The 11,334-nt window shown below is 52.3% G+C and overlaps 1 protein-coding gene across 2 annotated transcripts; it reads right to left on the bottom strand.

The window, feature by feature from the left end:
- Positions 1 to 239: 239 nt before the first annotated feature.
- Positions 240 to 3,905, bottom strand: PLPP2 (phospholipid phosphatase 2). Of its 2 annotated transcripts, none has more exons than XM_075581754.1 (5): positions 3,823 to 3,905; positions 3,037 to 3,311; positions 2,572 to 2,629; positions 2,152 to 2,328; positions 240 to 1,988 (listed from the first exon to the last, which is right to left on the bottom strand). In XM_075581754.1, exons 2-5 carry the CDS (start codon positions 3,294 to 3,296, stop codon positions 1,857 to 1,859), a joined length of 627 nt encoding a protein of 208 aa, XP_075437869.1. In that variant the 5' UTR covers positions 3,297 to 3,311; positions 3,823 to 3,905; the 3' UTR covers positions 240 to 1,856. The 2 variants fall into 2 exon arrangements, with proteins under 2 accessions (XP_075437869.1, XP_075437868.1); XM_075581753.1 differs by having other exon boundaries at positions 3,750 to 3,901.
- Positions 3,906 to 11,334: the final 7,429 nt, after the last annotated feature.

Genomic DNA, 11,334 nt, shown 5'->3' with positions numbered 1-11,334 from the left:
ATGGGAAAAAAGCGTGCTAAAGCCTAGCACCCTTATGTGGATCTGGGACAAAGGTGCTCTGCAGAGCATCATGCCACAATAGTTACAGCTTTGTGAAGAGCATTTCACCACGATGACAGAAACATTTCTGGAACTAAAAGCTGCAAGCTTTACCTCATTCAATACCCCGCAGAGCGTCCCCACTTGACGTGGGGTTGTGTGAAATAATAAGTTTGCCAAATAAACCATGACCGCTGAAATTGAGCTGGAAAAGGAGGTCCCCTTGCGGTTTATTCTATTTTATAAAAAAGAAAATGTTGAAAAAGTAATACATTAATTACAAAAAAGACACTCGTTCCGCAGCCCGAGAGGCTGTGAGCAGGCACCTAAACCTCAAGCAATGGTGTGAATATCCGGCACACGCAGTGAAAGGGGTTTGCAAAACGTCACTTCTCATCCCAAAAATAAATCCCTCTGCCCCAGCGCAGGGCGTGTGCACTTGGGCGCTTAACACCTTTCCCCGCCGAGAGCTCCCCGACACAATGCAGACGCCCTGAACTGTTTAGGCTCAAAGTGTATGGGCATGGGGGGGGGAGGTAGGGGCACCAACAGCTTTGTATGGGCATCAGGGACATTCTGCCCCAAAACAGATCGACCCCTTTCAGTGCTAGAACAGCAATGTTAGGGGCTCTAGCACTCGGGGGGTTAATAAAGTACACAGAGCAGTGGTGCTCAACTCTAGTTCTCAACCCCCCCCCCCTGCCCCCCAACAGGTCAGATGGAGGATCCTCACAGCTCCATCTCACGACTGGCCTCCTGTCCGTGGAATATCAACAAGTCTAGCGCCCATTAAAATCCCACAATGAAGGCTAGCTTGCACGGCACCATAATGGGTAACTTCTTCGCTAACTGGGAAGGGGTTAACAACAGAATGATACCAACAACAAAAAAAAACAAACAGACAGTAAAAACCCTATAAAGTCATATATTATATACAAGGAGTGTTTAGGGGGGGTGTTAATCCTTTAACCTCTCCCATTAAACGCACTTTCCGAAACTCCATAGGATCCCAAGTTAACCCCTGTGCAGTCAGAGCGGTTAACCGGCACAGTCAAGTGGTTAGGAAGCCGGGCGCAGAGCCACTGATGGGTTTATTAGTCCTCAGTCACAGCAGGGTTAATCGGCCAGCACCCCCCTCCGTGAGAAGCAGCCACTGGTGCCGTGGCATGAAGAGGCATTGGGGAGTCACAGGGTGCACGCTGCATTAAAGCGGTCAGAGGGTGCAAATGACAGAGTGCCGAGGAAGGTGCCATGTTCTTTTACCAAGGTACCCAACAGATGCCAAATACAGACTGGCACATACAGTGCAGGCTGAGATACAGGCACTGGCACACAACTAGCTCACTGATACCCAGGCAAGCAATGCCAGACTGGCACACACGAGTTGGCAGAATACCACACACAAATAATGCCAGACTGGCACATACACACAGGCACTTACAACCAAACACACATCGTGGCACATGGGCGGGCGGGCGGGCGGGCAGGCACACACACGGGTGCAGACAGATATACAGTGCGTGCAGGGGCACAGCCTTAATCTCTGCAAGAGGAATTAAAAGTACCCCTCCCACACGCGTGAAAAAAAATTTCTTTGGTTTTTGTGTTGAAAAAAATAATAATTATATATATAAAAAAAAAAAATGGTAGAAATCCTGATGACTTTCAGTAGGTACAAAAACACTGTCCTGTTTAGTCCATAGTTCCAGAGGCTGCCGCCTTTAATATCGCCAGGTGGGCAACGGTGCTCCTCCAGAACGAAAATCCCCGGCAGAGATGTGGTTGGTGTACCTCTTGGGGCAGGGAGGGCGGGGGTCTCACGGAGCCCCCAGGTATCCAAAGTGATTCTGGTCCGATTCGCTGAGCTGTAGGCTGGGTTTGCTTTCGAGGGGATCCTGTCCACACTGCACGGAGGGTCGGACCTTGAAGAAGTCCGACACATAGCGCACCTGGGGGAGGGTGGGGGAGAGGTAAGTGAGAGGCAGCCACCGCGGGACCACCTGCTTGTCAGATTGCAGGCCAGGATTCCCCCTGCTTCTATGTAATCTCCCCTCCCCCGCAAAAGACAAAGCAGTGGGTAGTACAGCACTATAGTGAGCAGGGCAAACTTACAGTGAGTATGGCCACCAGTGCCCCCTGTAGGAGCCCCACCAGCACGTCGCTCCAGTGATGCTTGTAGTCCGACACCCGTGTGTATCCCACGTACAGAGCGAAGGAGATGAGGAAGAACTGCAGCGTGGGACGCAGCAGGCGAGCCCACTTACCACATAACCGAGCATGGATGTACAGCTGGGGAGGGGAGGGGGAGTGGGGGGGTGGAGAGGGAAAGAGTAAGGGTTACTGCAAGTGGGGAGCAGAGAGAGAGAGACTGATGGGATGGGGGAGGGAGAAGGAAAAAAAGGGGGAGCGGAAAAGAGATATAGAAAACTTAAGAGGGAAAAAGAATATCATAAAATGATGGAAGGAAGAAATAATGATCTAAACAGAGAGATATAGAAGAGAGGGAGGGATTGCAGCAAAAGATATACTCACAGACAGGAATAACATGCAGTACATGCCAAAGGAAGAGTGTCCGGAGTAGAAGGAGAGCCTGGAATATAAAACATGACAAGGTCACAGAACAGCCCGACGCTCCGCAGCTCACACAGGAGTATCCTCACACTCAGAGACCCGGACACATCTTGAGACATTCACATATAGAGAAACCTTCCACACCCTCACACCAGGGGACCTACATGTCCAGAGACTCCCACACAGTGAAACCCTTAGAATTCGGAAATGGGGACTCCTATATTCTGCCCAGGGCCACACCAAGTCCCTCACCCAGAACGCCCTACAGAGGGAAACACACTGCGGGATGGGGTTTGCCTATAGCCGGAGACCTTTGCACAGTGGGACCCCTAAAACACTCAAGCAGTAGGTGATCTCTCCCAGCTACACAAACACAGGGAAAACCCCAACATCGTGCCAACATGGGGAGGGGGTACCAGTTCTCACCTGGACTCGGTGACATTGGCGTGGCTCCCTCGACAGTTGAACTCTGTTACGTAGCCCGAGCAGTTTATGGACTTCCAATCCGGGTTGCAGACAGCCAGGAAGTTTGGGCGCGGGCGACCAATCATGTACTTGGCGAGGTCAGTGAGGGATTGGCTGACCGAGGCCCCGAAGAGGTAGGTCCCGACCACCTTGTACAGCGCGGCCACGTAATTATTACACTCTGAGCGCGAGTACAGACGCTTGGTGAACACCATGTACATTTCACCCGAGGTGATCTGAGGGGATATAGCGGCGAGATCATGTCGTCAGCACATGGACACATGGTACAGGTGTCACCATGTGGTGAGAAGGACACACACCATGGTCTGTTATCGGCAGTGGGAGGTCAATGCTCTCTGTCACTATAACCCTGCCTGGAAGGGACTCCACCGGTTTCTTCTGACTGTCGAGGACACCCTCTGGTCAGAGTGACAGCCCCCTCTGTCTGTCTCACCATTCAGTCAGAGGGACAAGTCTCTGTGAGGTTGATCCCTTTCGTTAGTGTCCCCTGCAAAGGTAGGGACATACGCCAGGGGCCCCTTCTATCTGTGTCATGGTGTCACCCTGTGGTGGGAGTAGCAGACTCCTCAGGTCACTTGTGTCACCCTGCACTGCGAGGGAAATTCTCCATTCCCCAATGTCACTGCCACCCCTCTGTCCCCATGCGTACGTACGATGATGACTGTGCAGGAGATGGTGACCCCAGCCATCAGCCCATGCGTGATGGTATCCTCACGGTACGGGTACCTGATCGATTCGTCGTCACAGTAGAAGCCACGTTTGTAAGGGGAGTTCACCAGCGTCATGATGATGAATGGCAGGGATGCTGGAAAGACACAGCGGCAGGGAGTGAGATCGTGTGACATTAGAGTGTAAGCTCTTGTATCTAACCCTCTATACTTTTAAATTCACCCTCGCAGCAAAAAGGTGCCATTATGTTTACATAACTATGATCATGTACTAGCTATGCTAATTAGCTAAAGGTACTGAGCTTCAACCCATAGGAAGACTAACACAGGAGCACTCAGCTCTTAACATCCCACTGACAACCAGATGAGAAAAAAACATAATGACAGTGAACACACACACACACACACACACACACACACACACACACACACACACACACACACACACACACACACACACACACACACACACACACACACACGCACGCCAGTCAGTATCCAGCACTGAATCTGAGCATTTCATAATCACTACATGGAGTTCTTTTTATCCCTAACAGAAATGTGCAGAAAATGCCATTTAAACCCACACAGCTGTGGTAGCCCCCCTGAGCTGCAGTGACAGGAGTCAACAGGCCCGTGGCACTGCAGGGGTTACACCCGTATGGGTGCAGCATGTGGATTACTTGAGCAGGTCTGAGGTCTCCCTCCCTTTCCCTCCCTCCCGCACCCTGAGCGTGTCTGGCTGGTTCTAGCACATGGCGAGAGTTCTCCACGTGGCCTCTGCTTGTCTCCTCACTAAGGCTGCGCTTATAGTGCTGGTGACGTTGCAGCAAAACAAATGTATTGCCACCGTCGCGTGCGCTTATAGTAAGCGCGACGCAGTGACGGGAGCGACGCAAATTCTTGAAGCCGGTCAAATTTGATTTTTCAGAGGCTGTCGCCACATGTGACAGCCTCTGAACCAATCAAAGACCTGGTCGCCCGCGACCTCGCCGGAAAGCGAAATACAACTTTCGCTAGCGGCGACGGCAACAGGTGACGTCATCCGTCGCGTCGCCCGCACTATAAGCGCGGCCCAAGATTGTAAGCACTTTGACCCCCCCACCCCCACCTTGTAAGCACCGACTACAAATAACATTCTCTCTGTACCCCCAAGAGTTCGCCATCTAACGGCCAGGGGAGCAGATCCACATGCCCATCTAGAAGTGAAGGGGTCCCGTTAAATTAGTTGAGATGCACGGCGTTATTTAACCCATTCAGTACAAGAGAGGCCACTGCGGAGCAATCTTACAACACGCTGAGCGCATTAATATACAGAGCCATGTGCCACAGGGCACTCTGGCAGAAGAGGGGCCAACAGCTTTGCAACTCCAGGCCCAAAAGCCTTACATCAGACTACACCGATCCCAAGGATGCAGAGATAAGGGCAGAGCGGTTCGGCGGAACGTCTCCAATGGGGCCTGCTTTTCTCAGATCCCCAAATGCAGCTTTTCACAAGAATATTTCTAGATACATTTAAGGGGAGAATTGAAAATAGCTGCAATGACAATGAATTGCCCGAGAGCCCTGATCACTGCAACTTTGGGATAGATGCGGCCCACTGCTTTTAAGCATCCAATCCTAACAAAAGGAGCTGCATTGTTTTATACCCTTCTGCGTGTGGTGATATCGGTTTGTGCGATACATCGCGATTGCTTCTCGTGGTATTATATGCGTTGTAATATATGTCTCTGGATGACATTACTGTGGTGCTGCGTGGCCCGACTTGGCTTCCCACAGCATTGCCAGACTCGCATTGGAGAGGCTATAAGTCTGTGCAGCCTGGGAGCGTCCAGTCTTAACGGATGCCTCCCTTTGGCTATTTATGAGCATGCACAGAGCACCCACATCCCAGCTCCGGATGAACCTGTAGAAGTGTAATTATAGTGTGTGACCAGACTGTGTCCGCCAGCTCTTTCCTGATCATAACAGAGCACCGACTAATTTTATCCCCAGTGCGTGAATTGTGTGTGTATGTGTACATATTTGGTTACGGTTGTATATTTAAGGTCACTTTCCCCAGTAGCACTCAAGTTACCACAATTAAATATATAATAGTGTGTTTTGGGTGAGAGCGAGTGTGTGTGTTTTGGGTGAGAGCGAGTGTGTGTGTGTGAATTTTGGGTGAGAGCAAGTGTGTGTGTGTGTGTGTTTTGGGTGAGAGCGAGTGTGTGTGTGTGTGTGTTTTGGGTGAGAGCGAGTGTGTGTGTGTGTTTTGGGTGAGAGCGAGTGTGTGTGTGTGTGTGTGTGTGTGTTTTGGGTGAGAGCGAGTGTGTGTGTGTTTTGGGTGAGAGCAAGTGTGTGTGTGTGTTTTGGGTGAGAGCGAGTGTGTGTGTGTGTTTTGGGTGAGAGCGAGTGTGTGTGTGTGTTTTGGGTGAGAGCGAGTGTGTGTGTGTGTGTTTAGGGTGAGAGCGAGTGTGTGTGTGTTTTGGGTGAGAGCGAGTGTGTGTGTGTGTGTTTTGGGTGAGAGCGAGTGTGTGTGTGTGTGTTTTGGGTGAGAGCGAGTGTGTGTGTGTGTTTTGGGTGAGAGCGAGTGTGTGTGTGTGTTTTGGGTGAGAGCGAGTGTGTGTGTGTGTTTTGGGTGAGAGCGAGTGTGTGTGTGTGTTTTGGGTGAGAGCGAGTGTGTGTGTGTGTTTTGGGTGAGAGCGAGTGTGTGTGTGTGTTTTGGGTGAGAGCGAGTGTGTGTGTGTGTTTTGGGTGAGAGCGAGTGTGTGTGTGTGTTTTGGGTGAGAGCGAGTGTGTGTGTGTGTTTTGGGTGAGAGCGAGTGTGTGTGTGTTTTGGGTGAGAGCGAGTGTGTGTGTGTTTTGGGTGAGAGCGAGTGTGTGTGTGTTTTGGGTGAGAGCGAGTGTGTGTGTGTTTTGGGTGAGAGCGAGTGTGTGTGTGTTTTGGGTGAGAGCGAGTGTGTGTGTGTGTTTTGGGTGAGAGCGAGTGTGTGTGTGTGTTTTGGGTGAGAGCGAGTGTGTGTGTTTTGGGTGAGAGCGAGTGTGTGTATGTGTTTTGGGTGAGAGCGAGTGTGTGTGTGTGTTTTGGGTGAGAGCGAGTGTGTGTGTGTGTTTTGGGTGAGAGCGAGTGTGTGTGTGTGTTTTGGGTGAGAGCGAGTGTGTGTGTGTGTGTGTTTTGGGTGAGAGTGAGTGTGTGTGTGTGTGTGTTTTGGGTGAGAGCGAGTGTGTGTGTGTGTTTTGGGTGAGAGCGAGTGTGTGTGTGTGTTTTGGGTGAGAGCGAGTGTGTGTGTGTGTTTTGGGTGAGAGCGAGTATGTGTGTGTGTTTTGGGTGAGAGCGAGTGTGTGTGTGTGTGTTTTGGGTGAGAGCGAGGGTGTGTGTGTGTGTGTTTTGGGTGAGAGCGAGTGTGTGTGTGTTTTAGGTGAGAGCGAGTGTGTGTGTGTGTTTTGGGTGAGAGCGAGTGTGTGTGTGTTTTTAGGTGAGAGCGAGTGTGTGTGTGTTTTGGGTGAGAGCGAGTATGTGTGTGTGTTTTGGGTGAGAGCGAGTATGTGTGTGTGTTTTGGGTGAGAGCGAGTGTGTGTGTGTTTTGGGTGAGAGCGAGTGTGTGTGTTTTGGGTGAGAGCGAGTGTGTGTGTTTTGGGTGAGAGCGAGTGTGTGTGTTGGGTGAGAGCGAGTGTGTGTGTGTTTTGGGTGAGAGCGAGTGTGTGTTTTGGGTGAGAGCGAGTATGTGTGTTTTGGGTGAGAGCGAGTGTGTGTTTTGGGTGAGTGAGAGACTGAGTGTGTAAGAGTGTAAGCGTGTGTGTTGTGTGTGAGCGCTTGCGAGAGCGAGCAGCGTGAAACCATGCGGTGTGAAAGCGCGAGAATGCGTGTTAGGCTACGGCCCCGCTCCCAGAGTCAGCGCACCTGCGCTGCTGACAGGCGGTGCGCTGAGATACACAGACCGCGATCTGCGGTCTGTAGGGAGCGGGAGCCGGAGCGGGAGGTGGGCGGGAGGTGGGAGGTTTGATCGGGAGGTGGGCGGGAGGTGGGCGGTTTGACAGGGAGGGGGGGCGTGGCTTGAGCGGAGGGACCCGCTACTCTCCCCCCCCCTCCCTCCACGGACTCGGGCTGGAGCTGGAAAGTAAGTTTAAACACACACACGCAGGCACTCATTCATACACACGCACACACACACGCACACACACACACAGGCAGGCACTCACGCACTCATACACACACACGCGCGCACACACAGGCAGGCACTCATACACACACACACACACACACACACACACACAGACAGAGGCAGGCACTCACGCACTCGGGCACACACAGATAGGCATGCACGCACTCAGACACACACACAGAGAAAGGCACTCACCTGCTGTCCCTCCACACTCCTCCCCGCTCCCCGAAGCCTCTCCTCCTCCCGAAGCCTCCCCTCCCCATTGGCTCACAGCCACACACGTCACGCGTCAAAGCTAGAAAACACCATACTGTGGTGTCTCCAGCGGCTGACGCGCTACAGCGTGTAATCAGCTGTGCAGCCAGTGGGGACCGGGACCGGCTCGCGAGGATTCCCCTGCTGGTGGGGAACTCGCGACCCGCCGCCCGCGCCAACGAGCGCAGCGGGACCGAGGCCTTAGTGTGTGAGCGCACGTGATAATTTTTAAAAATGTTTTATTTGACAAGAAACACAAACATGGCTGCCGCGGTCACCAATATAAAGCCACGTGGCGTTTTCTCCCCCCGAGGATGTTGCAGCTTTCCTATTGGCTGACAGAGCGACCCAACCACCACAGTGGCCATAATGTATCACCAGTTTGCCCAGATGTCTGGGGACCACCAAAAAGCTCCAAGGGACCACCAAAAAGCTCCAGGGGACCACCCAGGACTCAAATAATAAAATGATACCTGCGATATTGCAGCTTTAAAATCGCACTGACAGTGTGCGCAGAGCTGTACATCGTTTCGCAGACACACTCCAGAGAACTCCAGTTACAGGATTGCTGCGGCAGACACACACACACACACACACACACACACACACACACACACACAGTTTGTGCAAAGCCTCAAGTACAAATTCACATGGAGTAACAGTGCGTGCGCACACACACACACGCGCGCACACACACACACACGCGCGCGCACACACACGCGCACACACGCGCACACACACGCGCACACACGCGCACACACACACGCACACACACACAGTTTGTGCAAAGCCTCAAGTACAAATTCACATGGAGTAACAGTGCGTGCGTACACACACACACGCGCGCACACACACACACACACACGGGAATGCCTCCAATCCTGTTGATCAGGTTCCATGCGTGCCCTCCTGCATTTGTTTAAGTGAACGTGCTGTTAAAAAACAAGGGAGGCTTCTACGGGGCGCCCTCAGGTCTGTGCCAGCGTCCATAGCGCAGAGCAGCAGCCACACGTGACGGGGAAAGCACTCAACCATGCAACACCGGCTCCAATGCATACATTATTCATATAGATATAGATATATATATAGCGCTGACAGTGGACACAGCTCTGAACAGAGCGTTTTGCAGACAATACATAGACTAGATCTGTTTCCCGAGGCACAGAGAGATGGTGATTTTTTCCCATGTCAGAGGGAGTTCATACATAAAACAGGCACGTATGGCCGCAATGTATTGCTGGCTGGTCTGGCAGCGACGGGGCTTAGATCTGGTCCATATCTGCCAGCTTCCATTACATGTCTAGAAGGATCCTGCAATGATTCCAATTCTGCAGCGCTAAAAGATAACGCCTTTGGGGAAAATACATAGATTTCCATGGGTTGCTGGTCCCATCAGCACTGACGGCGTTAAAAAGCCGTGCTCACCAAAATATGGGGGGTGTGTTTTTCTTTAGGTAAAATAAATGTGTTATTTATGGACTGATGGATGGTTCTGTGAGCATCTGCCCGGCACCGCAGGGGTTAACCTAATAGGGCAGAATCCCGGAATAAGCCGGCTTCCGCTAATTGAATTAGACTGTCTATCTGATTAAGTCCCTGTGGGGATGTGGAAGGTGATTCCTGCCAAATTTGCATGGTGAGGGGAAAAAAAAAAAAAGTTAAATAAATAAGTAAAAGAAGGCAGGTAATTAGACTTTGAGCAGCTGATCCTGGATGCAAACATGAGGTGCGCTGGTAACCCATTCACTGCCAGCGAGGCATCCCATGAAAGAGGTTAAAGGTCAGTTTCACGCAGGGCCAAAGGGACTTTATGCAAAAGGAGCATGCGTCTTTGTTAGTATTAATAAAAATAAGTATTTATTCAATCATTTCTGTAAAGTGGTTTTTTATGCAAAAGGAGCATGCGTCTTTGTTAGTATTAATAAAAATAAGTATTATTCAATCATTTCTGTAAAGTGGTTTTGCAAATGTTAGTGCATTGTGAGTAGTATTAGTTCCATTTGGCGCTATGCACTGTAGCCGCTCTCCTGATAGGATCTCTGACAGGGAGGGATCTGCACAAGTCTGATTACTTTATTACGTGGCGCAGCGGGAACGCGACAAGACACGAAAACCTAAAAACAATAGTGTTACATTCTTATAAAGCCTCTTTCACAGGGCGCGTTCGCAGCGGTCACCGGGCAAAACACGTGCCGAGTGTGGCAGCGGTCACCGGTCAAGACACGGGCCGAGTGCGGAGCGGTCACCGGGCAAAACACGGGCCGAGTGTGGCAGCGGTCACCGGGCAAAACACGGGCCGAGTGTGGCAGCGGTCACCGGGCAAGACACGGGCCGAGTGCGGAGCGGTCACCGGGCAAAACACGGGCCGAGTGTGGCAGCGGTCACCGGGCAAAACACGGGCCGAGTGTGGCAGCGGTCACCGGGCAAAACACGGGCCGAGTGTGGCAGCGGTCACCGGGCAAAACACGGGCCGAGTGTGGCAGCGGTCACCGGGCAAAACACGGGCCGAGTGCGGAGCGGTCACCGGGCAAAACACGGGCCGAGTGCGGAGCGGTCACCGGGCAAAACACGGGCCGAGTGTGGCAGCGGTCACCGGGCAAAACTCGGGCCGAGTGTGGCAGCGGTCACCGGGCAAAACACGGGCCGAGTGCGGAGCGGTCACCGGGCAAAACACGGGCCGAGTGTGGCAGCGGTCACCGGGCAAAACACGGGCCGAGTGTGGCAGCGGTCACCGGGCAAAACACGGGCCGAGTGCGGAGCGGTCACCGGGCAAAACACGGGCCGAGTGTGGCAGCGGTCACCGGGCAAAACACGGGCCGAGTGTGGCAGCGGTCACCGGGCAAGACACGGGCCGAGTGTGGCAGCGGTCACCGGGCAAGACACGGGCCGAGTGTGGAGCGGTCGACGGGCAAAACACGGGCCGAGTGTGGAGTGGTCGACGGGCAAGACACGGGTCGAGTGTGGCAGCGGTCACCGGGCAAGACACGGGCCGAGTGTGGAGCGGTCGACGGGCAAGACAATTAAAAGGAACAGATTGCAAAAATCAACTGAAGAGGGGAGGACAGATTATTTACTCCTATCTCAATAGGGAAATAGAACATGTACATAGAGATGTATGTGCATGCACAACACGCTCTGAAGAGCTTACAATTTAATGTTGCTGCTTGAGA

This window comes from Ascaphus truei, unplaced genomic scaffold (genome assembly GCF_040206685.1).
Source record: "Ascaphus truei isolate aAscTru1 unplaced genomic scaffold, aAscTru1.hap1 HAP1_SCAFFOLD_1562, whole genome shotgun sequence".
NCBI classification, from domain to species: Eukaryota; Metazoa; Chordata; class Amphibia; order Anura; family Ascaphidae; genus Ascaphus; species Ascaphus truei.
The sequence above is the reverse complement of the archived record's forward strand: the minus strand, read 5'-3'. Positions and strand labels throughout refer to the sequence as shown.

Bases quoted from the DNA above. Each gene is read 5' to 3' on its own strand.
- PLPP2 (XM_075581753.1), bottom strand. From the start codon at position 3,881: ATGACGCTGGTGAACTCCCCTTACAAACGTGGCTTCTACTGTGACGAC. The intron at 2,329-2,571 runs GTGAGTATATCT...TCCCCTCCCCAG, and splicing joins ACTGCATGTTATTCCTGTCT to CTGTACATCCATGCTCGGTT. The intron at 1,989-2,151 runs GTAAGTTTGCCC...ACCCTCCCCCAG, and splicing joins CACTGGTGGCCATACTCACT to GTGCGCTATGTGTCGGACTT.